This window comes from Apodemus sylvaticus, chromosome 15 (assembly GCF_947179515.1).
Source record: "Apodemus sylvaticus chromosome 15, mApoSyl1.1, whole genome shotgun sequence".
Classification (NCBI taxonomy): Eukaryota; Metazoa; Chordata; class Mammalia; order Rodentia; family Muridae; genus Apodemus; species Apodemus sylvaticus.
Genome location: NC_067486.1, coordinates 61,728,420 through 61,755,010, shown reverse-complemented (window position 1 = coordinate 61,755,010; position 26,591 = coordinate 61,728,420). Strand labels below are relative to the sequence as shown.

At 45.9% G+C, this 26,591-nt stretch overlaps 1 protein-coding gene across 1 annotated transcript; it reads right to left on the bottom strand.

Annotated features, from left to right (window-relative positions):
* Positions 1-848: 848 nt before the first annotated feature.
* Poglut1 (protein O-glucosyltransferase 1) lies at positions 849-26,591 on the bottom strand. The gene is made up of 11 exons (XM_052158340.1): positions 26,420-26,591; positions 25,703-25,793; positions 24,747-24,890; positions 22,443-22,578; positions 19,562-19,683; positions 14,791-14,850; positions 11,551-11,650; positions 8,234-8,292; positions 5,863-6,030; positions 3,402-3,458; positions 849-2,536 (listed from the first exon to the last, which is right to left on the bottom strand). The coding sequence occupies exons 1-11, from the start codon at positions 26,502-26,504 to the stop codon at positions 2,380-2,382; spliced, it is 1,179 nt and encodes a 392-aa protein (XP_052014300.1). The 5' UTR covers positions 26,505-26,591; the 3' UTR covers positions 849-2,379.

Here is a 26,591-nt window from a genome sequence, read left to right as displayed (position 1 = left end):
CAGGGTTTCTCTTGTGTAGCCCCAGCTGTCCTGGAACTCACTCTTGTAGACCAGGCTGGCCTCAGAAATTTGCCTGCCTCTGCCTCCCAGAGTGCTGGGATTACAGGCGTGCGCCACCACTGCCCGGCTAAAATAAAATGTTAAAAATCATTACATGTAGCTCAAATGTCCCCAGGATCCTGTACCCTATAGACACAAACAAGGTCTTAGTGACAGATAGATCTCACAAATTCTACAGCTCTTTTTTCCATTTAGGTGGTATTGGGAAATGCTCCTATGCCGGGTGCATGTCCTACCACTCACCTGCATCCTAGCCCCAAAGATTCAGAGTTGACTTTGGTACCCAGTACCCAGAGTTTCCCTAGGACCTTGGTCATGGTCCACCTCACTGCTCTACCTTAACTGTAACTCTTACTCTGTCAGCCTCCCATATTCTCCAAGCTATCAAGAGTTTACCACCTTCTATCAGTAGAGAATGACTCTGCCTCTTCTGTATTCTGAATCTTGAAGGGTCTCAAAGCAATAATGTCAGTCAAAATGATGTCATGGGGAGTAGTGAAAATACACTCTAACATACACAGCTCTCCATCCTCAGGACATGGCCTTGCTATCGGAGGAACCATCAGTGAAGAATTTCAGTCATCTCTGTCTGGAACCACCGCTTGTCCCTCAGCCTAGCTGAGTGCTGCTTATCAAACCCAACAGCTTTTTCCATGGTCGGTTTTCTCTTGGGTCAGCAGGTTCTCTTTCCCAGGCTCACCAAGTACAACTCTTACAAAATGTATTTGGTTATACTGAAAACAATAGTAACCTTTTCTATAGTAAATAAAATTTTGAGGAGCAAATGGTTGTTTGGGACAGAGCTAGTATTAATGATAAAATCTTCAAAAGTGTGAGCATACAAACAATTTTTCAAAAGCATACACTTTACATACGGTTACACATCATTCTCATACTATCTACAGCGAGGTACACAGGTAAGTGTAAGATCTGAGTAACTTACTCCTTACTACTGGAGAGGGCAAGTGAGGATCTGTATTGATCCACCTCTTACAATGTATCTCATCCGCACTGGAGCAAGAAACCCAGCAATGTAAAAATAGAATTTAGTTAAGCCAGGCGGGTGTATCCATCCGTTCCCCACTCGTTCATCCCCCCAACAGTTGTTCAGTAATTATTCTGCATGAGGCACTGTGCTGATAATGGAGACATCAAGAGCAGTGCAACATCATTCGCATCCATCAGTAAGTTTACAAAACAATGGCGGATGCAGCCAGGTAACTACAAAGCAGCACGACGGCACATAACACAGGCATGAGCGGCCGACCGCCAAGGAGGTTCAGAGGTGATGCTGGAGCTGTGACAGAAATGCACTGTCCTCACATCTTTGTTCAGAAGGGGAATAAGGAAGTACTCCAATAATACAGCATATAGGAGTAACAGCGAAAGCTGAATGCTCTATAAATTGCCACTTCATGATGTGTTCACATATGAAGATTGTCTGCAAATTGAGGTGGTCCTGCTGCTAATTTAAGATGGCAAAATGAAAGATGTGCAAAAGGTAAGTTTGCATTTATGAGACAGCACCTCATGTAGCCAGACTCTCCTTGAACTCCTGTGTAGCTGAGGGTGGCCACGAATTCATCTTCCTGCCTCTGCTTCAGAAGTGCTAGTATTACAGGGGCGTAGTTCTTTAATGAGACTGCTTCCTGCATGTACTGGGAAATTTCTCCTTAGCTCCTTTAGAGAGGATGAAAAGGACGTGAAGGCACAAAATGGGAATCTGAAATCCAACCGCAGAAGTTACTCATGCAACTGAGGCATTATGGAAACCTGCTGAGTGCCAGAGAATTTATGCGTTTACAAGAGAGCACAGCCACTGCCTCCTCATACTCCAGAGGAAGCGATCGCTGTGGTATTTTTCATAAACTCTAAAGGATTTCCACATAAAATTAAAGCAACAGAGATCAAGCCTAAAGTAACTTGGGAGTTGCTAGTGTATTATACTAGCTCCAAAAGATGGATGGTCTGCTCCAAATAATAGGACCAAGAGCATCTTCACAGGGGCCCAGACAATATCACAGTGATGGTACACGTAGATGACCTGAGGCACAAGCTGGGATCGATCAGAAGAAAATGAAAGGTAGAATGCAGTTCCAAATCCTGATTTCATGATTTCAAAGAGCTGAGCTGTTTCATTTCTGCTCATTACACACATACGAGATCTTTCTCAAGAGTCCCCCAGACTTCAACATGATAAGGAAAACTGGATGTTTGGCTTGGCCAAAGGTGTTCAAGGTATAAGCGCCGTCATGATCATGGTGTTTCACCACAGAGCCTCTCAGAGCCATTGCCAGGATTCTGGTCCAGTGGTGGATACTACAGTTCAGTTTTTAAACGTCTGGGTATGATTTGATAATAATCTTTTCTTCTTGTTACATTATAGGACAGGAACTTAGAATATTCAGTCAAGAGGTTCTCCCAGTAACAGGTGATGTCATCCATCTGCAAATGGTTTATGATGAACTGGCTTCCCCTAGACAGAAGATTAACAAGAATATTTTATATCACAGGCTACATGTGGTTGGGTACTTTATCATGAGCCTCGTTCCAAGTATTTTATATGCATTAACTCAGCTATATCTCACAAACAACCCAATAACTATAATACCCATATGCATGTATTTAGCAATAAACTTAACATCTGTTTCTTAAAGGCAAGCATTATTACCAGCTAATATTCATCTTTAAGCACTTGAGTTTCGTTGTTTTGGGCCTGGTTTGGAGTTTTGAGACTTCTGACACTTTCATATAACTCACTTTATAGCCCAGGCTATCCTGGAATTCAAAGCAATTCTCGATTCATTGTCTCCATTGCTGGGATTAGGCATGAGTCACTATGCCTGGCTAAAAACATGTATCTTGGTTCCTGGAAGACTGAGGTCTAGGGTCTAGGGCCTAGAGCGGGCCTTCAGTGGTTAAGAGTTATGATCCCTGCAAAGGAGCATTCGTGTCTCTGATCCCAGCTCTAGGGGTCCCATGCAGGGATCCCCATGCCCCTGGCTCTAGGGGTCCCCATGCCTCTGGCTCTAGGGGTCCCAATGCCTCTGGTCCCCTGGGTACTAGCACTGGCATGTACATACCCACACACAGACACACAAATACACATACAATTTAAAAAGGTAACTTCTTTAAAAGACTGGAATCCAAAAAAAAAAAAAAAGGACTGGAATCCAGTTGTCTAGCAATGGAACATTTGTGAATGTGTACACTATCTGCCTCCTTTCATTCTGGATTGTCTTTGTAATGAAGCTGAGGTATGGATATTACCATGGTAACTATATGTAGCAAACTTTAGGACAGATGAGACTGACAAGAAGGGACAAATGAATAGAGCTTACCTTTTAGCAATTTCCTGAGCAATATCATCATTCGCTTTCACAAATTGCAACAGCTCCCTAAAAGGACAAGAACCATGAACTGTAGAGGCTGGGGGATGGCTCAGCCAGTAAGGTATTCACCGCTCAAGCACAGGGACCTGGGTTTGACCCCAGTAACCACATAAGAAGCCAGGTATGGTGGCTGGCTTCTAATTCCTAGGTTAGTAAGGTAGGGACTGATGGATCCCTGGAGCTTGCTGGCCTGCTAGTCAGCAAGGGAAAGGTCAAGGGAAGCTAAGGCAAGCCCAAGGTCCCAGTGAACGATTCCCTCTCAAAAAGATACAATGTATGGCCCCTGAAGAGTAACAGGTAAGGTTGATCCCTGGCCTTCAAACACACATGAACATACACAGAGAAATACATACACGAAAATCATGAGCTTTTAAAATACAGATCACTCTCATACCAAGTCAGAAAGACAAATGATAGGTCTGTAGATATAGAGAATGAACATGATTTCTTTAAGGCAAACAGATTAGGATGCCTTAAAAAATAAAATAATAGCCGGGCAGTGGTAGCGCATGCCTGTAATCCCAGCTCTCTGGGAGGTAGAGGCAGGCAGATTTCTGAGTTCAAGGCCAGCCTGGTCTACAGAGTGAGTTCCAGGACAGCCAGGGCTACACAGAGAAACCCTATCTTAATATAATAATAATAATAATAATAATAATAATAATAACAGCAAAAGAAAAAGAAAAAAAAGAAAAAGCTAAATACAACAAAGCCAGGAATGGTGTGGGCATGGTGCATGCTGCTATTCCCAGTACATGGAGGGTAGAAGCAGGAGGATCAGAAGTGTAACGCTACCTCGGCTACAGAGCAAGTTCAAAGACAACCTGAGTTACACAAAACCATGTCTCAAAAAAAAAAAAAAAAACGGTAAAGATAAGATTGTTGGCTCTCATTATTTATTATGCTAATTCTACTATATAAGCTGGGACATATTTTTGGAAAAAAACAAAAATGTATGACACTAATCACTAAAAAAAATAATCAAGTGTGAAAAATAATTTCTGGGGCCAGTAAATTCATCAGTTGGCCGCAGAAGCCTGCCAAGGCGAGTGTCCCATTGAAGCCCAGGTGAAAGGCAGGATGTGGCAGTGCACAGGGATCCGGAATGCGTATCTGCGACCTCAGCAAGAAGCAGGGACTGGGGATGCACATCTGCAACCTCAGCAAGAGGCAGGGATCTGGAATGCGCATCTGCGATCTCAGCAAAAGGCAGGGACCAGGGATGCGCATCTGCAACCTCAGCAAGAGGTAGGGAGCGGGAATGCACATCTGCAGCCTCAGGAAGAGGCAGGGAGTGGGAATGCACATCTGCAGCCTCACCAAGAGGCAGGGACTGGGAATGCGCATCTGCAGCCTCAGGAAAAGGCAGGGACCGGGAATGCACATCTGCAGCCTCAGCAAGAGGCAGGGACCGGGAATGCGCATCTGCAGCCTCAGCAAGAGGCAGGGACTGGGAATGCACATCTGCATCATCAGCAAGAGGCAGGGACCAGGAATGCGCATCTGCATCCTCAGCAAGAGGCAGGGATCCGGAATGCGCATCTGCAGCCTCAGCAAGAAGCAGGGACCGGGAATGCACATCTGCATCCTCAGCAAGAGGCAGGGACCGGGGATGCACATCTGCAGCCTCAGCAAGAAGCAGGGACTGGGAATGCCCATCTGCAGCCTCAGGAAAAGGCAGGGATCCGGAATATACATCTGCAGCCTCAGCAAGAGGCAGGGACCAGGAATGCACATCTGCATCCTCAGCAAGAGGCAGGGATCCGGAATGCGCATCTGCAGCCTCAGCAAGAAGCAGGGACCGGGAATGCACATCTGCATCCTCAGCAAGAGGCAGGGACCGGGAATATCAGCAGGAAACTCGACGGCCAGCAAGATGAGCACGCAGCACAGCAGTAGGAACAGGAGACCCCGCATCAGCAAGGTGGAGGGCAAGAGCAGACCCCGCACTTGTTCTCTGACCACCACACAAATGCAGTGGCGTGTGCATACGCGCTTTCAGTGTTCACTCCCTCTGCTCCCCACAATATATGAATAAAAAAATTTAAATTTCAAACTTGTCTCCAAATTCTTGTTCTAGGCAGAGGAGGGAACCTGGGTCACACGTCTGGCCTTTCTCCATACCTTCGTCTATCTCCTCCCATCGTGAAAGACTGTCTGTCAGGACTTCACTGCAGCCAACTCTTACGCTGCACAAGGCCACATCTATCCTCAGTTGTTGAACGCTCAAAGCCTTTTCAGTTCATCTGTATGTTACGTTGGAGATGGCACTTTAACTTAAATTTATAACCTACCTAGATAACGCACAGCACTATATACAATGTGTACAGACCAAATATTTCAAGGAAGAAGAAGCTTTCACTTGAAAATGAAATCGTCCTGAGAACGTGAGTGGCTGCAGTTGAGTACTTACTGGACGTTGGAGAGATCGGTCTTAACTGGGATGTAGTGAACCCATGGCTTTAGTTGTGGGTAGAAGAACTCTACCCACTCATCACCAACATGGAAGACCAGCGAACCACACAGGAAGAGGTGTTTGAACCGGAAACTTGCAGCTACACCTCGAAAGTTAAATAGATATCTGAAAATTAGAAAAAAAAAAAACACACTTCATGTTGTACAGCTGCGACCAGGACAGGACCTTCCCCATTGCCCCTGTCCCTCACTCCCATCTCTGCTTTTATGATTCTCCCCCCTTCCCTTTCTAATTATATCTTTTATGGGTTGAGATAGGATATGCTGGCTAGTTGTAAGCTTGACACCAACCAGAGTCATTTGGGAAGGATTCTCATTTGCGAAGCATCCTCTGTCAGTTTGCCTACGGGGAAGTCTATAGAGCATTTCCTTGACTGATTGACATGGGAGAGCCCAGCTCACTGTGGGTGGTGCCACCCATGGACTGCGTGAGGAAGGAGGCTGAGCAGGCCACGGGAGGCAAGCAGTAAGCAGCACCCTCCATGGCCTCTGCTTTGGGCCCTCGCTTCAGGTTACTGCAGTGAATTCCTGCCCTGATTCCCCTGGATGATGAACTACAGGCTACAAATTGACATAAGCCTTTTCTCCCCAAGTGGATTTTGGTCATGGGGTTTAATTACAGCAATAGAAACCCCAACTCTAACATGGCCTCACAGAAATCCCCCTGCCTTATCCTCCCAAGTGCTGAGGCTGTACGCATGGAGCCCTGCTCTCAGTCTTCAAGGACACGGCAGTCTGTATCTGTGGAGTTTCCATAGATTCCTTGCTTTTCCTGAGTTGGAGCTTCGGGTCGTTCCAGGAATATCAGGTAAATAAGAGGAAAAAATTTCTCCAGAAAAAGTTCTATGAGGCCAGCAGCTGTGTGCTGGGTGGAAAACAGACAGGAAATAGTATTTCAGAAAGAAATAGTAGGCTTTGGTTTGGTTTGGTTTTTGTAGATTTTAGACATACATGAAAAACTTTGTCCAATGATGTCTGTTAAAAACCAAAAGTAGGGCTGGAGAGATGGCTCAGTGGATAAGAGCACTGACTGCTCTTCCAGAGGTTCTGAGTTCAAATCCCAGCAACCACATGGTGGCTCACAACCATCTGTAATGCTATCATCCAATGCCCTCTTCTGGTGTGTCTGAAGACAGCTACAGTGTACTCACATACATAGAATAAATAAATCTTTTTTTTTTAAAGTAAATAAATAAATAAATAAAACAAAAAAACCCACCACCAACAAAAAACTGGGCAGTAAAAATGGCTCTGCAGGCGCCTGCATTACATTTCCAGAGCCCAGAGGGTGGGAGGGAGAAGCATCCCCAGAGAGGTGTACAGTATGACCTCTGCATGTATGCAATGGCTCATGCACTCAACATGAAATAAATACATATAAAAACATTAAAAAACTTTGCACACTGGACGTAAGGGAGCATGCCTGTATATAATCCCAGCACTCGGAAGGTGGAGACAGGAGGATCAGGAGTTCAAGCTCACCCTTAGCTATATACTGAGTTATGCAGTAAGTCATGCTCCCAATCCTTCTGTTTCCCCTCCTGTAGCTCAAGTCAATCGGGCCCTTCTTCCCAGACATGACCTTCTTCTTCCAAAGTGCAGGAGAGCAAGCCCAAGCCAAGCAATCCTCAAAGAGAAGCCCCTGGGAAAGCTCTCGGAAAGAGCTGTTCTCTTCTCAGCAGCTCTCCTCCATGCCCCTGTCTCTGACAGAGGAGCACCTACCCCACTCCCGCTGGGTATTCCCACTATCCTTGCCTCCAATCCCATCCTAATTGTCCTCCAAGCCTCAGTTTACCTTCTAAGTCAATTCTTAGTGCTGGTGTTTCATTATGATGTTCGCCTGTTTGTCAAATAATGGGAATGAACCTAGGGCCTCCTGTATACTAAGCAAGCACAAGTCTACTACCATGTTACGGACATAGCCCTCAGAGGTGATCCTGACACGTTAATTAACAGTAATCAGTTAAGGAACCATGTCTCACTCTTCTCTATGGTCCCCAAGGACTCAGGTCAGTGCCCTGCAGGCCTCAGTAAAAAACCAACCAAATTAATTAACATGACACTTTAGGATGAGAGTCTCTAAAGGGAAGTATTTCAAAGGCAATATAAAAATAACTAGTAAAAAATTAAAAGTAAACTAAAATAAAAGTAACTAGGCTGGGTGGTGGTGGCAGAAGCAGGAAAGAAAAGAAAAGAAAAGAAAAAAGAGAAGAGAAGAGAAGAAAAGAAAAGAAAAGAGAAAGGAAGGAAGAAAGGGAAAAAAGAAGGAAGGAGAGAGGAAAGGAGAGAGAGAGAAGTGGAAGTCTTACTTGTATTTGCAGTGATCTATAAGGTGCACATCCTTAGCTGCTGGCTTTCCCAAAGTATCCTGTAGGTGAATAGGAAGTTATCACCACTAGCAATAGCATTTATGGGCAGATGCACTGTTAAAACATTTTACCAACATAACCTCATTTAACTATCATGATGAACCTATCACTCCCAGGAGACATTATTATATTTCTAGTTGGGATTTGCTCAGTGTCAACATGATCATAAATAGCAACAACAAGGGTTTGACTCAGGTGTATTTGGCTTTACAGTCTACACTCACCTGAAGTCATGCTACCTTCCTTTGAACTAAGAGGAAATGGTGTATAGGCCACCTCACTGTGTGAAACACACACACACACACACACACACACACACACACACACACACACACGAGATTATAAGTGCTGGCTTCTGGGGCTTACGGTTGGAACTAACAAAGACATTTGACGGGCCTGCAAAGTATCTACAAATAAATATGCAAGTCACTGGTACCATTTCACTAGGTGGCATGACACTTCTCACAAAGCTCAGATCTGTGGCCTGGCTTGGCAGACCAGACCATGTCTGATATTCCAATGGGGGAATTTACTGTTGAAGTTCAAGTGAAGGTGGAGACAAGAAAATCAGGAGTTCAAGGTCACCCTCAGCTACATTAAAAACTCAAGGCCAGCTTAGGGTACAAAAGACTCTATCTCAAAATCAATCTGTCACCAATAAAAATCCAGCTTTCTAAATTTCCTCAAAGAAAAATGATAATGCAGATTGTGGTGGTTTGAATATGCTTGGCCCACAGGGAGTGGCACCATTAAGAGGTGTGGCCTTGTTGGAATAGGTGAGGCCTTGTTGGAATAAGCCTGTCATGGTGTAGACAAGCATTGAGGTCTCCTAGTGCTCAAGCTTCGCCCAGTGCAGAAGAGAGTCCTTCAAGACAGAACCCTTGGCTCCTCCAGCACCATGTCTGCCTGCAGGCTGCCATGCTTCCCACCATGCTGATAAGGAGCTGAGCCTCAGACCCTGTAAGCCAGCCCCAGTTAGATGTTTGCCTTCTAAGAGTTGCCTTGGTCATGGTGTCTCTTCACAGCAATGACACCCTAACTCAGACACAGGTCCAGCACGCCAAGCTCTTATCCCTACTAGGCGGCAGTCATCTGGAGCCCTCCATCCTCTGGCCGACCCTTTTCTCTATACGACCCTCTCCCCCTCTTCAGAAGATGCTGACAACATGTGCGCTGAATTACTGCCCTCTTTCATTTCGTTTTGTTTTTGATATCCTTTCCCTGTCTTGTTTTTCAGACAGGATTTCATAGCCAAGGCTAGGCTCAAAGTCACTAACTGAGGATGCCCTTGAATTTCTATGCATATTTTTGTTATCCAAAGGCTTCCTGAACGCATTTGGTCCTGTTTGATTAAAACTGTATAGAACAGGGGCTGGAGAGGTGGCTCAGCGGGTAAGAGCACCGACTGCTCTTCCAAAGGTCCTGAGTTCAAATCCCAGCAACCACATGGTGGCTCACAACCATCCGTAATGAGATCTGACGCCCTCTTCTGGTGTATCTGAGGACAGCTACAGTGTACTTACATATAATAAATAAATAAATCTTAAAAAAAAAAAAAAAAAAAAAAAAAAAAAAAAAAAAAAAAAAAAAAAAAAAAAAAAAAAAAAAAAAAAAAAAAAAAAAAAAAACTGTATAGAACAGGCTAAGGATGCAGCAGGAGAGATGGTTCAGTAGTTAAGAGGACATGCTGCTCTTGCGGAGGACCTGGGCTCCAAGAATCCTCGTGGCAGCTTACAAACATCTAAAGCTCCAGCAGCCACCAGGCACACATACATGTGCACACCATACTCGCAGGCAAAACACTCAGAAACATAAAGTAAAAAATTTAAATAAAGAAAATAACAGGCTAATGGTGTGTAGCTCAAGGATTGAGTGTTTGCCTAACATTCTGAGGCAAGGTTTCAAACCCCAGTATGGCAACAAACCAAAAATGTGCAAATGAAACTTATGTAAAAAATGCAGGGCTGGAGAGATGGCTCAGAGGTTAAGAGCACTGACTTTTCTCCCAAAGGTCCTGAGTTCAAATCCCAGCAACCATATAGTGGCTCACAGCCATCCATAACGAGATCTGACCCCCTCTTCTGGGGTGTCTGAAGACAGCTACAGTGTACTTATGTATATGAATAAATAAATCTTTGGGCTGGAGCGAGCAGGGTTGACCAGAGCGAGCAGAGGTCCTAAATTCAATCCCCAGCAACCACATGAAGGCTCACAACCACCTGTACAGCTACAGTGTACTCATACACATGAAAATAAATAAATCTTTTTTTAAAAAAGCCAAAAAGCCAGCATCCATTGCAAATACACACTAAGGTTTTTTTTCCAGGAAGCTTAAAGCTTTCTTCTTATATACTGTGCTGGAACTGCAAACGAATTAGGACTCTAAGTTCTTTCTTAGGGCAAGCGTCAGTCAGGACAGATAGACCTCAGAGCTAAAGGCCACATTTTTCTGACTTTAATGAAACGAAGATTCCTGGAACCTGGGCCCCAGATCTAGTCTCTGAGCTCACTGTTTAAGCTCTTGGGATGTACTCTACAGGGATCAGGAGCCATTCACGTAAACCAGGGACTGGTAAAGGACAGCCCGCGGCACCACACAGTGGTAAGGAACTCGTGGAGCAGATATTCTCATTTTCAAGTGACTGGAGAGAATAATATTTTTGATAGGTGAAATGACATGGGATGCAGGCGCAGTGCATGTGACTTTAATCCTAGAACTCAGAAGAGGGAAATGGATCTCTGTGAGTTTGAGGCCAGCCTGTTCTACATAGTGAGTTCCAGGATAGCCAGAGCTACATTATAACACTCTGTCTTAAAAATAAAAACAAACAAATAACAGAAAAAGAAAAAAAATTACATAAAATTCAAATTTCACATGAAATTCACATTTCACACGAAATTCAGATTTTGGTGCCCATAAATAGTAACTAGGAATAGTGACTCTGTGAGAGCTGCCCCTGCTATTCTCACACTGCTACAGCAGGCCACGCAGTCACGACCTGGGTAGCCCCACATTCGCTATCTGGCCGCTCACAGGAAAAGCTTATAAACTCAGCTCCTCGGAGTCGCTGACTCAGCATGGCAGGGCGCGGGGAAACCTGGGAGACAGCTATTTACACGCATGCTAACACCGTCGCACGGAGCCTGCTCTGTGCTCATCTCACCACTGAGAGGAGGCCTAATCTCAAACTCTACCCAGATGGCAACGTTCTTAGAGTCAGCACTGCTGTGGTTCGATTCAGACGGTTGCTGATTACTTTCATAGACTTCCAGGCCTGGTTTTTGGTGTACTCTGCATCAACGAGTTTTGGATTTTTCCGAGATAGGAGAATGAGAGGATCTCTTTCCGGGCTTGTCCTACAGAGAAAACACAGAACACAAATCTATGTGGCCTGCACTGAAACGTTCCCAACCCTATGCAGCATTTAGTGCCAACTATCCCACTGGCACAGATGGGACGGTAACGAAGAGGATCCTGGGCAGGGCAGCACGTCGGTTGCTCAGGCTATCCCACTTTACCATCAAAGACAGGGAGTGTCAAATCCTCCTTTGCTTACATCCAGGTTCACTGTCTGTTTTAAAACAGGATCTCAAGTAGCCCACTTGTGGTGTTTTGAATATGCTTGGCCAAGGCAAGTGTGGCCTTACTGGAGTAGGTGTGTCACTGTGGGCGTGGGGTTTTAGACCCTCATCCTAGCTATCTGGACGCCAGTATTCTGCTAGCAGCCTTCAGATGAAGAAGCAGAACTCTCAGCTCCTCCTGCACCATGCCTGCCTGGATGTTGCCATGCTCCCACCTGGATGATACTGGACTGAACCTCTGAACCTGTAAGCCAGCCCCAATGAAATGCTGTCCTTATAAGAGTTGCCTTGGTCATGGTGTCTGTTGACAGCAGTAAAACCCTAACTGAGACACCATGCTACCTTCAAAGTCACTATATAGCCAAATGTGGCCTTGAATTCCTGATCCTGATTTGCAAATTCTCAATCACTAGATTGTTAGTGTGTGCTACCACATCGGGCCTGCATCTTAAGTGTATGATTGTACTGGCTGGTTTTATGTCAGCCTGTCGAAAGCAAGAGTCATCAACTGAGAAAAATGCCTCCATAAGATCCAGCTTAAGACATTTTCTTGGGGCTGGAGAGATGGCTCAGCGGGTAAGAGCACTGACTGTTCTTCCAAAGGTTATGAGTTCAAATCTCAGCATCCACATGGTGGCTCACAACCATCCAAAAAGAGACCTGATGCCCTCTTCTGGTGTCTGAAGACAGCTACAGTGTACTTACATATAATAAATAATTCTTAAAAAAAAAAAAAAGAATTAAAACATCAACTATTGTTTAAAAAAAAAAAAGACATGTTCTTAATTAGTGATCAATGGGGGAGGGCCCAGCCCACTGTGGGTGGTCCCACCCCTGGCTGGGGTGATGGTTCTGAGTTCTATAAGAAAGCGCACTGAGCAAGCCAGGAGAAGCAAGCCAGTAAGCAGCACCCTTCCATGGCCTCTACATCAGCTCCTGCCTCCAGATTCCTATCCTGTGTGAGCTCCTGCCTTCACGGCTTTTGATGACAACGGTTACATGGAACTGTGAGTGACATAAACGTTTTCCTCCCTGAGTTGTTTGTGGTCATGGTTTTTCCTCACAGCAATAGTGACCCTAACTAAGACAACGATGTTCTGGTCGTTATATCTCTATTTCTGGAAAAGGCTTTCCGTTTTAGAAGGTTCATCCAATGCCTACCATCACTGCTATTCACATCTGTATGGCTACGCAACTGCCACCTCCCAGACATGGCCTTTGCTGTGTGTGCTTTGTAAAGGCCAATATAACACTTAAATCTGAAAACCAAGTTAGCCATAGAGAGTAGCACATGCCTTTAATCCCAGCGTCAGGAGACAAAGGAAGAGCTCTGTGAGCTCAAGGGTAGCTTGGACTACATACAGGGTGAGCTCCAGGCCAGCCAGGGTTCCAAAGTGAGACCCTTTCTCAAAATACACAAACAAAAAGAGGCAAAGCTAGGCACAGTGCTACTTGGAAAGCAAGGGTAGTCTCGGCTAGAGAGGAACAAAGGTGAGAATCAGGTCATTAGGCCCACGTGTATTCTCAAGTCCACTGTCGGAGCCAGGGGATGGGTAGAAGATGGATAACTCTGATAGACAGCACACCAGCACAGTAATTACCGACTCTTCTCCCTTCACGGCCTTCCACAGATACCGACCCTGTGGTCGCCCAGCAGGTGCGCTCCTCAGCGTGGGGATATGAAGCAGATACCACAGCCAAGAGTCTCCATTTTTCCTACCCTCAGTCTATGACATTAAGCACTGTTTGGCAGCCACAAGGTCTGAGGACAAGGAAGTCCTGAGGCCTGGTGATGGCTCCTGCTGTGAAGACCAAAGCACAGTGACAAGCAACTTCTTCTAGGGAACTGTAAAGAGGAAAAGGACACCCACTCTGCTCGACAGGTGGCGCTCTATGAATATCCACTGAGTAACTGTGGTTGGGTGGGAGGGACTGCCTTTGAATCATCAGTGGTTGGTCTGTTGCTGTGGTAACACTATGACCAAAGCAACTTGGGGAGGAAAGGGTGTGATCGATGGATGTCCCCCGATCATAGCTGATCTGTCAGGGGATACGGGGAGAAACTCAGGCAAACAAAAGCAGGAAGCACTGAGGAAAGTCACTCACTGGCTTGTATCCAGGGTCAGGGTCAGGTCAGCGGCTTTTCTTTTTTTCTTCTTTTAAAGATTTATTCATTTTTTTCATGTATGGGAGTACACTGAAGCTGCCTTCAGACACACCAGAAGAGGGCATCAGATCCCATTACAGATGGTTGTGAGCCACCATGTGGTTGCTGGGAATTGAACTCAGAACCTCTGAAAGAGCAGTCAGTGCTTTTCCTTAACCGCTGAGCCATCTCTCCAGTCCTTCAGCTGCTTTTCTTACACCTACAAGGCCCACATACCCAGGGGAAGCACTGCCCAGCATGGGTTAGCCCCTCCCACATCAATGACCAATCAATCAAGAAAAGGCCCGTTCGGACATGCCTATACACCAATCTGATTTAGGTATTTTATCGACTGAAGTTACCTCCTCCCAGGTGACTCTAGTTTCGGTCAAGATGACAAAAAACTCACCATGAATGAATTTTTTAGTCTAAGATCCTCCCAGTCCAAGTTTCTGTTGTTGGTGGTGGTGGTGGTGGCTGTTTTGAGACAGGGTCTGGCTGGCTGGCTGGGACCCACTATTTGGATCAGGACATCCTGGAACCCACTAAATGGACCAGGCTGGCCCAGAACCCAATATTGAAGACATCCTGCCTCTGTCTCTTGAGTGCAAGATTACAAATGTGCACTACTGTGCCTGGCCACCATTACACATTAATTTTTTAACTATCTTAGATTTTCCTTTGAGTAAGAAGATACATTATACGCTTAACATAATTTTACCCACTGCTCGGAGGAACATCATTATTACAGGTAAGAAAATATATTCACCTTGATCCTCGGAAATATGCTGTAGAATTTTTCTTTTCCCATGGCCATTGCGCTGCTGACCTAAAAATACAGATTTTTTAATTAGTTTTGGGACTTTTTCCTAGACTATGATGTATGTTTTAACCATTTCTGAAGGTTAGCTCAGAATGTTATACCTTTAAATAAGTCCATTCAAGGCTACTGTGTTAGTCAGGGTTTCTATTTCTGCACAAACATCATGACAAGAAGCAAGTTGGGAAGGAAAGGGTTTATTCAGCTTACACTTCCACACTGCTGTTCACCACTAAAGGAAATCATGACTGGAACTCAAGCAGGTCAGGAAACAGGAGCTGATGCAGAGGCCATGGAGGGATGTTCCTTACTGGCTTGCTTCCCTGGCTTGCTCAGCTTGCTCTCTTACAGAACCCAAGAACACCAGCCCAAAGATGGTACCACCCACAAGGGGCCCTCACCACTTGATCACTAATTGAAAAATGCCCCACAGCTGGATCTCATGAAGGCACCTCCCCAACTGAAGCTCCTTTCTCAGTGATAACTCCAGCCTGTGTCAAGTTGACACACAAAACTAGCCAGTACAGCTACTAAAACATGCCATGAACAACACCACAAGCCCTTTTGTTAGCATTCTGACAGCCTGAAGGAGCTTGCCAAGAATAGCCACAAATTCTTCACCAACCCAGTAACATTAACTCACAGAAGCAAAGTGCACAGGGTCCAAGCGGCACATGCGTAGGACTATTTAGTTGGCACAGACAGACAGGCTTCCCTCTCTAAGCAGAAGGCTGTTAATAAAAGTAGCATGTGACAAGAAGCGCAAAGAAACTGACTGAAAGGGATTTCATCGTTTGGGAATAAAGCATGGGTCACCAGAGGTGTGTACTCTGCTATCTAAAAGGACCTCGGCTTCTTAGAGCCTCACGAAGTGCTCTCAAAACAGTGAAGTCCCCAAAACGTAGCAGTGGGCAAGTGTTATTGTGACCAGCCTTCCTGGCTGAAGCTCCGAGCTCACTTCACTTTAGCTGCTTCTGCAGAGGCTCCCCACCCCTGCCCTGCAGAGAAGTCTCTGCAGCGTCTTCCTCTGGGAAGGGGAAGGCTGAAGTGGAGAAGATGAGGCCAGTGGAGCTGTGTTCTAGGAACGGTGAACACAGGCTGCGCCCTCCAGCGCTCTCAGTAGAGTTCAGGTCTATAGTGCCAATCTTCTCTCGTTTACTTGCTGAGAAATGCTTGGGACTTCCAAGGCCCCCAGCTAACCTGGCCCACCCTTTCACCCTTTGGTTCCCATTCTGTGACAGGGTCACTTGTAGCCCAGGCTGGCCTTGAACTCATTCCTTCTATCTCTACCTCCCACGTGCTAGGAGACAGGGCAATGCCAATATTGCCCGGCTTTCTGTGGTGCTGAGAAGTAAACCTGTGTGTGCTGGAGAACGACTGAGCCCATTTCCAGTCCCATCTTTTGCTTTCATTTGGAACAGGATCACACTGCACACGGTGTTTCGAAGGCTATGTAGCCCAGCAGCCCAGGAGGCCTTGATGTCGGTCCTGCTTCAGTCTCCCAACTGCTGGGATCACAGCAGGTGTTTGCCACCAGGCCTGGCTAGCACTTTCTTTTTGTTTTGATTTGTTTGAGACTGGCTGTCACTACATAGCCTTTTCTGACCTAGAGCTCACCACGTAGCTCAGGCTGTCCTTGAACTTGCTGTGAGCCCCACTTGCTTTTGTTTTCTGAATGCTAGGATAGCAGGCCTGCACCACCCCTAGTGACAACTCTTACCTGATTCTCCAGCCCAAGGACAGAACTATTTCTTAATCTCCTGAAGTATAAACACTATACACTACAGGTGGTGGTGGCACACTTGAAATCCCCGCACTTGGGAGGCAGAGGCAGGTGGATTTCTGAGTTCGAAGCCAGTTTGGTCTACAGAGCGTGTTCCAGGACAGCCAGGGCTACACAGAGAAACCCTGTCTCGAAAAACCAAAAACAAACAAACAAACACTCACTATTGGAGGGTTTTGTCTTTTTGTATTCAATGGGAAATGACACAATTATTGTTTCAAATTCTATGGTAAAGCATAAAGACGAAAGCCTAAGCTCAAAAGTATAATATCTGGACTCCCCTTACCCACGACAGCTAGGTAAGACTCCAGTGAAGAAGTTCTCATGGCCAGAAAGAAGGCTCAACAGTTAAGAGCATGTACCAGTCTTGCAAAGTACTAAGTTCAGGTGCTAGTACCCACGTCCGCCAGCTCACAACTGTCTGTAACTCCAGCTCCAGACACTCCAACACCCTCTTCTGGCCTCTGCATTGTGCATAACCCCACGCAGAGACACGCATAATTTAAAAGTAAGAAATAATTTTTAAAAAGAAAAAAAGAGAATTTCTTTCCACAGCTCTATGTGGTGGTATATACCTATAAGTTCAGCACTTGGGAAGTAATCGCAGCAAGAAGAACCATTCAGGGTCATCCTCAACTGCATAGGGAATCTGAGGTCAACCTGGGCTATACGTCTCAAAAACAAATAAAATAAAATGAACTGCTTTCTGTTCAACTCTCCATGTAGCTGAGTCTTCCTCCTGTTTTTCTTTTTAAGGTTTATTTATTTATTATATGTAACTACACTGTAGCTGTCTTCAGACACACCAGAAGAGGGTGTCAGATCTCATTACAGATGGTTGTGAGCCACCACGTGGTTGCTGGGATCTGAACTCAGGACCTCCGGAAGAGCAGTCAGTGTTCTTACCTGCTGAGCCATTTCTCCAGACCCCCTCCTGTTTTTCATGGTGCTGGACACCAAGGCCAGTACCCTGGACATTCTAGGCCTGCGCTCTGTCACTGAACCGCATCCGTAGTCCTCGTGGGCACTGATTCTGTTTTGGCTACATCTAGAAACATTTCTGAGGAACTGTAACTAGCATTTAGTGCAGAGGCAAGAGATGTTAGATATGCTGTAAGGAACAGGCCCACTCCTTACCACAAGGAATTACCCAGCCCAAAATAGTAGTATTACCAGGACCGAGAAGCATGCTTGATGGAACAGGAGGCAGGCCTTCTGCCTTCTGGGATTTTGTTTTGTTTAACACTTTCTGTGGGGTTTTGTTCTTTGGGTTTTTTTTTTGTTTTTTTTGTTTTTTTTTTTTTTTGGTTTTATTTTGGTATTTTCGAGACAAGGTTTCTCTGTGTAGCCCTGGCTGTCCTGGAACTCACTCTGTAGACCAGGCTGGCCTCAAACTCAGAAACCCACCTGCCTCTGCCTCTGCCTCCCAAGTGCTGGGATTAAAAGTATGAGACACCACTGCCCAGCCACTTTCTGGGTTTTAATCAGTTCCCTTTGAATCTCAGGCCACACTTGCAGGAAAATGTCAAATTCAAGATGACCTTGTTCTGTAGAGCAAGACTGAATATATGGGCAGGGAGTCTTTGTGTAACACAAATGCTATATAAATCATGAGTGTAACATACAGCTTGTTTAGGAAGTTTAGATGATCAGACCCTGAAAAGTATGGTAGGATGTAATCAATAGGCTAAGGATGCCTCCGTTATGAACAGAAAGGCTCTGGAATACACTTGTCCTTAATATGCCTAAGGATCCACTGCAACCCAACATTAGCACCAAATGCCAAGTACACTCCAAGTAATTTTTAAAAGCCAGGCAGAGCAGTATCTACCTTCAATACTAGTATTTGGGAGGGCAAATCCCAGTATCCAGGTGGATTAGGGTCCAAGCCCAGCCTGAGTTACAAAGTGAGACCCTGTTTGTCTTAGTCAGGGTTTCTATTCCTGCACAAACATCATGACCAAGAAGCAAGTTGGGGAGGAAAGGGTTTATTTTGTTTATACTTCCACATTGCTGTTCATCACCAAAAAAAGTCAAGACTGGAACTCAAGCAGGTCAGGAAGCAGGAGCTGATGCAGAGGCCATGGGGGGATGCTCCTTACTGGCTTGCTTCCCCTGGCTTGCTCAGCTTGCTTTCTTATAGAACCCAAGACTACCAGCCCAAGGATGGCACCGCCCACAATGGGCCCTCCCCACTTGATCACCAACCAAGAAAATGCCCCACAGCTGGATCTCATGGAGGCACTTCCCCAACTGAAGCTCCTTTCTCAGCGGTAACTCCAGTCTGTGTCAAGTTGACACACAAAACCAGTCCATACAGTTTCAACAAGTTATCTATCCCTCCTTACAATAAGGTCAGTTCATTTATTTTCATTGTGATAGTGATTAAAAGTATGGTGGCTCGGGTCTGCAATCCCAGAGAGAGTGAAACAGGATTACTTGAGTTTGAGGCCAGAATGGGCCTCATTTATATCCTTAGGCCCAACATAAACATTTAGACACACACAAAAATGCCTATGCTATTAATAGTCTCCTGACTTTTATGTTGTGTGTGTGTGTGTGTGTGTATGTGTGTGTGTACATACATATTGGCCCAGAGAAGATAACAGAGGTAAGTCTTTACTCCCTTGAGACATGGTCTTTCACTGAACTTGATGCTCACCATTTTGGCTAGACTAGCTCACCGGCGAGCTCCCAGGATCCACCTGTCTGTCTGCCTCCCTGAACATTGGGGGTAACAGGTACATACAACCATGCCTGAATTTTACACAGATGCTATATACCCAAGCTCAGATCCTCGTGCTATACAGCGAGAACTCTTACCTACTAAGCCATCATTGAGCCCAGGCAGTAATCTTAAATTAATGACTATATTTTACTGCTTACTTCAAGGAAACTCACAAAGAGGAGAAAACAAAACCTTTCTAAAGGACCTACCTCAACATGTCTTCTCTGAAGAGGTCCCATCGTCCAAGGCCTGTGGGATAAAGTGGCCACACAGCAGGGCCCCCTTCCCAAAATGTCCACGCAGGATACATGATATCATGGTACTCCGAAGTCTTTGAAGGAAACAGAAAGGCACACTCTATGTAAGTTTTGGAAGAGAATGAGAAGTAGCTGGCTGCATTCTTTATATAGAGTTGGGACAAATGCCTTCACAGTGTCCACTGTTAGTGAAGTACTTTCTTTGTCTAGAGGTCTCGATTCTAGGCACTAGATCTGGAGATACAATACATCTCAGTGATCAACGAGCGGCCAAGGACGTAGTGTCATAATTCCCAATTATGGGATGATACTCAGATGATACTCAGTACTGTGGCTACAGTATACAATATAGGAATACAGCGCTTACCTAGCATAAGTGAAGCCCTGAGTTCAATACCCAGCACCATAGAACAAAACATCACCTTATGCCCACACTACAGGCATTTAAAGGCAAGAATCACTATGGGTTAAAAGTAACAGACTCACCAAGTAATCTCGGAGTTTTGAGGCTAGCCTGGTTTACAGAGTGATTTCCAGGACAGCCCCGTCTCAAAAAAGAAAAAGGTGATAGACTCCCTGAATCCCAGAAATTTTAATCATATTAATCATTAAGGTCAAGTTTTTCAGTTCCTCAAAATTCTGGAGGGTTTCCTTTTTTTTTTTTTTTTTAAGCGTGTGAGAGATAATATTCCCAGTTATGAATAATCAGCTCTGTCAAAACACAACTGCTGTTACATCCCGGTGTTTCCCTGCTTTACCAGTTCTTAGTTCTTTCCCAGGGGGTATTTTGAGAGTAAGAATCAGGAAATACCACTGATTACTGTCGTCTGAATGCTGACCCTTCCTCTTCACCGATATAAGCGAGTGCTCTACTTTATATGTTTTATATTAAAGGCGCATTTATGGGGAAGCTGCTCGCAGGTGAGTTCACAAGCTCCAAGGACAGAGGCCAGGGGAAGAGAAAGAGAGAAAAAGCATGCACACGGGGAGAGAGAAGGAGGAGGGGGAGGAGGGGAAGGAGGGAGAGGAGGGGGAAGGGGGAAGAGGAGGGGGAGGGGAGGAGGAGGAGGAAGAAGAGGAAAATGGGGTTGGGAGAGAGAGAGAGCACACACAGTGTGATGACTATTTAATAAGCACCATCTGGTGTCCCCCAACACTGTGTGTGTCACTGTTGAGCCCACATTGGCTCTTCAGTAAATCCTCAGCTGCTAATTGATTAAAAGGGCCAGGGGCAGAACGGGAGAATACGTGTAGAGTCTAGTCACACACATCTTGTAGGAAGAGTCGGTTGTTGTTTTGAGATATAGGAACTTGCTGTGTATCCCTGGCTGGCCTGGAACTTACTATATAGACCAGGCTGGCCTCAAATGTGGTGATACACCCACCTCTGCCTCCTCAGTGCTGTGATTACAGGCAGAAGCCACCAAGTCCAGCTCACATAGGTTTGGTAACATCTGAAACCCTCTGTTCCCTCGTCATGGCTACCTCTGTTTCATGACTTCCTGTAAGCCTCTAATCCGCCGTTTCTTTGTTGCAATGCACACCTCATGCGTGAGGTGCTTGCCTGACTTCTCTCCAATACTTAGAAAACAGGATACGTCTCATCAAGCATTCCCAACAAAGCCGGCGGACTCTAATTCCTCCCTCGGACAGTGACTGTGAGAAACAGAGGGAAGTACAGTGAAAGCGAATGAGAAGGCTCGTGGTCGCGCTGGGACCAGGTGCTTTTTGAGAAATCAGCACCAGCCACTTAAAACGCAGGAGAGAAAGTCTAGAGAGAAAGTCAGCCGTGACAAAGGAGAAACGGGGTGGCTGAGGGGCTTCGAGGAAGTGTCTGCCTTGAGAGCACTGAAGACCAAAGTTCCAACCCCCGAACCCACAAGAAGCTGGGCACAGTGGCTTGCTGCCCTGCAACCCCACCCCACCCCAAGTGGCTTGATCAGTAAGCCTCAGGCCAGACTGAAAGAACGAGGCAGACGGCACCTAAGACATGATTCTAATGGCTGACCTCTGGCCTCTATGTGCACACACATACATCCACGAGCAGCTGTCCCCACACAAAAACAACAACACAAAGACAGACCGCTGTGCATGAACTTAAGCCCACACAAGTTGCTTTCTGCCCTAGATTCTCAAAGTCTGTACCTGTTACCCAATTACATCTATCCTCCCCAGGAGGACGCCTGCCTCCCCAATTCCCCCCTCCCCTCTCTCTTGGCTACCCTAGATCTATCTGAACGATGCAGTTTTGGCATAAACCAGGTGGAGTTACCCAACACCTTCACAGTCTCTGCCAGCGATGCTGGGTGCCTGGGTTACAGACATCGATAGCACAGATGCTGGGTGCCTGGGATACAGACATCGACAGCACAGATGCTGGGTGCCTGGGACACAGACATCGATAGCACAGATGCTGGGTGCCTGGGATACAGACATTGACAGCACAGATGCTGGGTGCCTGGGATACAGACATTGACAGCACAGATGGTACTCAGCACTATGGCCACCGTATACAATACAGGAATGCAAGAACTATTTTTTCCGACTGAAGCATTTCTTAATCAAGAATATGAGCTTTTCTGGACCCTTCTCTGAATGCTCTACGCCCCTGAGGCACCTCACTCCCCAGCCCTAGCTTCAGACACTGAGGCAATCGTACATTATGTATGGGTCTTCAATTCTATGTCTTCAGTCTTCTTTAATGACTGAATTAACACAGACTAAGTTTATTCCCTGGTCTCCAGGCTCATCCCCACCAGACTGCCAGGGAGAAGCTCTCTGGCCCATTCCGGAGGACCGCCCTCCGCTCCCACATGTCCCTTCCTGTGCTCACCTTACTGAAGGAGAAGACGGGGATGGTGGGTTCCATCCATCTAGGAACCTGGGGATAATCTCGGACATTGATCACCATTTCCATGTCGGGGAGGCCACGGATCACTTCCAAAATGAAGTGTTCCACGCCACTACACCTGTCAACCAGACAAAAACACAGATCATCAGAGCAGTGCCTGCAGGCTGTAGGAAGGACCCTGACATTAACGTGAGGCGAGCCAATGCCCAGATCACCAGCCCACGGCAGTCCCTGGAAAGCAATGCTTCTAAAGGGACTACCTCCAAGGGACAGGTTACCCTTCTTAGCTAAACTGCTCCAACAATCAATCCTTGCTTTGAAGAGAACACCATTTCTACCCATATAACTTCTCTATTTGCTACCACATTTTTATTTCCTCAACACAGACTAGTCTAATGAGTAGATGGAATGGAAATTTTAATACAGAAACTGGAAGGCCTTATTTTCTATTTGAGTTCCCTGGCTTTCCTTGCCACACACAAACACTGTTATCATTTGGATCTGGAATGTCTGATCCTTAGCTTTGCCCGTCTTGAGAGGTGATGGTAAACATTTAAGAGGCAGGTGGTTTTAGATCACAGAAGGTATGGCCTCGAAGAAGACTGTAAGCTGTTGTGTTCTCTCTCCCTTCCCCTACCCCCCCCTTCCCACATTCCCAAGTGAGATGAGATAAAAAAGTTTCTCTGCCTTGTAATCTCTGTCAGACATGGTGACACACACCTTTAATTCTAGCACTATGGAGGTGTAAACAGAGTTTGAGGCCAGCCTGGTCTAGTAGCAAGTTCTAAGCCAACTAGAGCTACATAATGAGATGCTGTCTCAAATAAATTAGTAAATTAATTAATTAAAATATCATTTAAAAGCATGGGAAACAAAACCAAAAGACATAACTTAGCCTAGTTATTCTGGGCATTTAGCCCACATGTGTACATGTACGTACCTGACCAACACGGTCAAAGGTGTATGCTTAAGAATGCTCACTACAGGCTGGAGAGATGGCTCAGCAGTTAAGAGCACTGACAGCTCTTCTGGTGGTCCTGAGTTCAAATCCCAGCAACCACATGGTGGCTCACAACCACCTGTAATGAGATCTGATGCCCTCTTCTGGGGTGTCAGCTACAGTATATTTATATATAATAAATGAATAAGTCTTTAAAAAATTAAAAAAAAGAATGTTCACCACAGCAATGGCCATATTAGTTGAATTTTGCAGGAGTGTTGTAAGGAGTAATTTAAATATTCTGATAGAGGACTAAATGAAGAAATCTATACAATGGGTTATTATTATTATTATTATTTTTTTTTTTTTTTTGGTTTTCAAGACAGGGTTTCTCTGTGTAGCCCTGGTTGTCCTGGGACTCACTCTGTAGACCAGGCTGGCCTCGAACTCAGAAATCTGCCTGCCTCTGTCTCCCAAGTCCTGGGATTAAAGGCGTTCACCACCACCGCCTGGCGGGGTTATTACATTATTATGCAGCCGTGAAAGCAGACCTGGCCCACAACAGGCACTCCTAAATCCCCCTGCTTCGCTTCCCTGAGCCCACAACACCCTGCCAGGTTTAATTAGCCTGCTCCTCACAGCTTGTGGAAACAGGCAAAGAGGAGAAGGGACAAAGCCAAAGCCATCACAGTTATTAACATATACATCAGGCTTACAGAAAACAGCTGGAATAAAAAAAAAAACAAAAAAAAAAAACAAAAAAAACAAAACCAGGCAAGGTGAGTTTATCCATACTGAAATGTAAGGTCCTGAAATGTGAGGAAAGATGCACTTGTTGATTGGCTAGCCGAGGGGGAGGGGCGGCGGTTGGAGAGATGGCTCAGAGGTAAAGAGCACCGGCTGCTCTTCTGAAGATCCTGAGTTCAAATCCCAGCAACCATCTATAATGGGATCTGATGCCCTCTTCTGTTTTGGTTTCGTTTTTTTGTTTTTTGTTTTTTGTTTGTTTGTTTGTTTTTCGAGGCAGGGTTTCTCTGTGTAGCCCTGGCTATCCTGGAACTCACTCTGTAGACCAGGCTGTCCTCGAGCTGAGAAATCTGCCTGCCTCTGCTGGGATTAAAGGCATGCGCCACCACTGCCCGGCCTGATGCCCTCTTCTGGTGTGTCTATAGACAGCTACAGTGTACTCACATAAATAAAATAAATAAATCTTTTTTTAAAAAAATCCTCTAGCTGGTTCCTAGGAGTGCTATCAAGTCAGCCTACATGCAGTAACATTGCCCACACGTACTAACACTGCCCACAATATTAACACTGCCCACAGTACCAACACTGCCAGAGGATACCTGGAGGGAAACATGCAGTCATCTTCCCTGAATAACTGGTTCTTAATGATCTGATAGTGCGTTCCCAGCTTCCGCCTGACCACCTCAGCCATCATCTTCCTGGAGATCCCACCTCGGAAAGGAGTCAGATCCTCTTCTATGACGCTGTGCAAGAACAGAGAACATCGAGCCAAAGCTGGTCAAGAGACTGACGCCACCCCAGCCATTCCCAAGTGTTTTGTTTAGAGAATACACTAAGCAGGGGGAGGGGGAGAGAGCAGTGGATAGGAGTGAGAAACCCTTCTACAAGAGCACCGTGGATAACTGAAAAATATCCAACTCAGGCGCAAAGGCTGCAGTAAGCAGTGAACAAATCACATCCCTTTTCAAGTTCACCGAGTGAGTTTCAGTATCATTAGCATCTGGTGAATCTTTGAAGGATCAAATCAAAGATGAAGAGTTATGGTTGCTGTTTAGCTGATGAACTTTCGGAGAGGTTACGTGGCTTGCCCTAAGGGTAGTCAGTGGGAGAGTGGGTTAAAAGTCGGCCCGCTTTCAACATACTTAACTTTCTACAGTACTAACCCTGCCCAAACTTACATACCTTAAAGAGATAAACCAAGAGGAAATACCTATTAGATGAAAAATATGCTCATTCCTTTTAATGGGCAGTTGTAGACAACCAGCACCATACACAATAATAAGACATGGACTCTGGCTCTAGGAAGCTTTCAGGAGAACAGAAGAAATAGAAAATACATGTTGCTAAATACCATAGGGAATAGAGGCTATGTGGAGACCACCGAGCCTCTCCCATCCCAGAGCATTTCCATACACCTCGAGAGCCATCTAAGGTACCCCTTCCGGTCTCAAGACATGCTTAGATCACTAATAACTGCCACCGAGATCGCTCAAGGGACCTAGGCGAGGTCCCTACGACAAGAATTTAGCTCTCAGAGGCACATCAATGAACTCACCCGTGATAGCAGCTGCAGTTTTGACTTGAACATGGTTCATAATTCTCCAAAGCCCTGTTAATTTGGTCAATAAATACTTTCCATTTTGAGCCTTCAAAAAGTGAAGGAAACGAGAGTTAACAGAACACCCTTGGCATTCGGATTTGCAAGCAGCAGGCAGAAGCAACAGAAGACCAATACTTGGAGAAATCCCCTTCCTTTCCCAGTAGTGGAAATGCCAAGAAGGATTCTTTGTGTAACTTGTCGGGGCTTGAGTCAAGTCTGCTCCTCTACCTGCGCCATCAGGTATCTAAGAAATTGGAAAAGTCACATTCTTAATGTTCAGCCTTCAATAGGCTATGGAGACACTGGACTTACATGGATTCTCACCTAATCAAACTGAGCCCCATCGAGACAATCGATGCAAACTCTTGGACGTAATCCCCCCCTCATCTGTTTTGTCCTAACAGCTAGCTAGCTAAGTGCCTCCCTCCCTCCTCTGGGAAGGCACAGAACTCTTCTCTTCCTATCATCCCCAATTCCGGAGGATGTGGTTACTCTCCAAGATCTAAGACCAGAAGAAGAGGCCCACCAATCATCTATGCTCGCCCCCACCCGCTGTCCAGCTCGCGCTGCAGCCACACAGCATCCTCCGCGCGCCGGGGGCCACAGCGAGCACCCAGGGACCCGAGCGGACCCCGAGCCGCGGCGGCAAGCTCGGCCCTGCCCGGAGCCCACCTGAGTCCTTCTGGCGGCCCTGCACCGGGAACAGGAGCAGTAACAGCATCCATGCCCTAAGCCGACAGCCAGCCCGACGCTCCATCACCCGCAGACCACTGCGGATTGCGACCCGCACGCCGGCGGAAGCGCCGCCCGGCAGAAGGATGGCGGCGGACGCCACGGCACATGG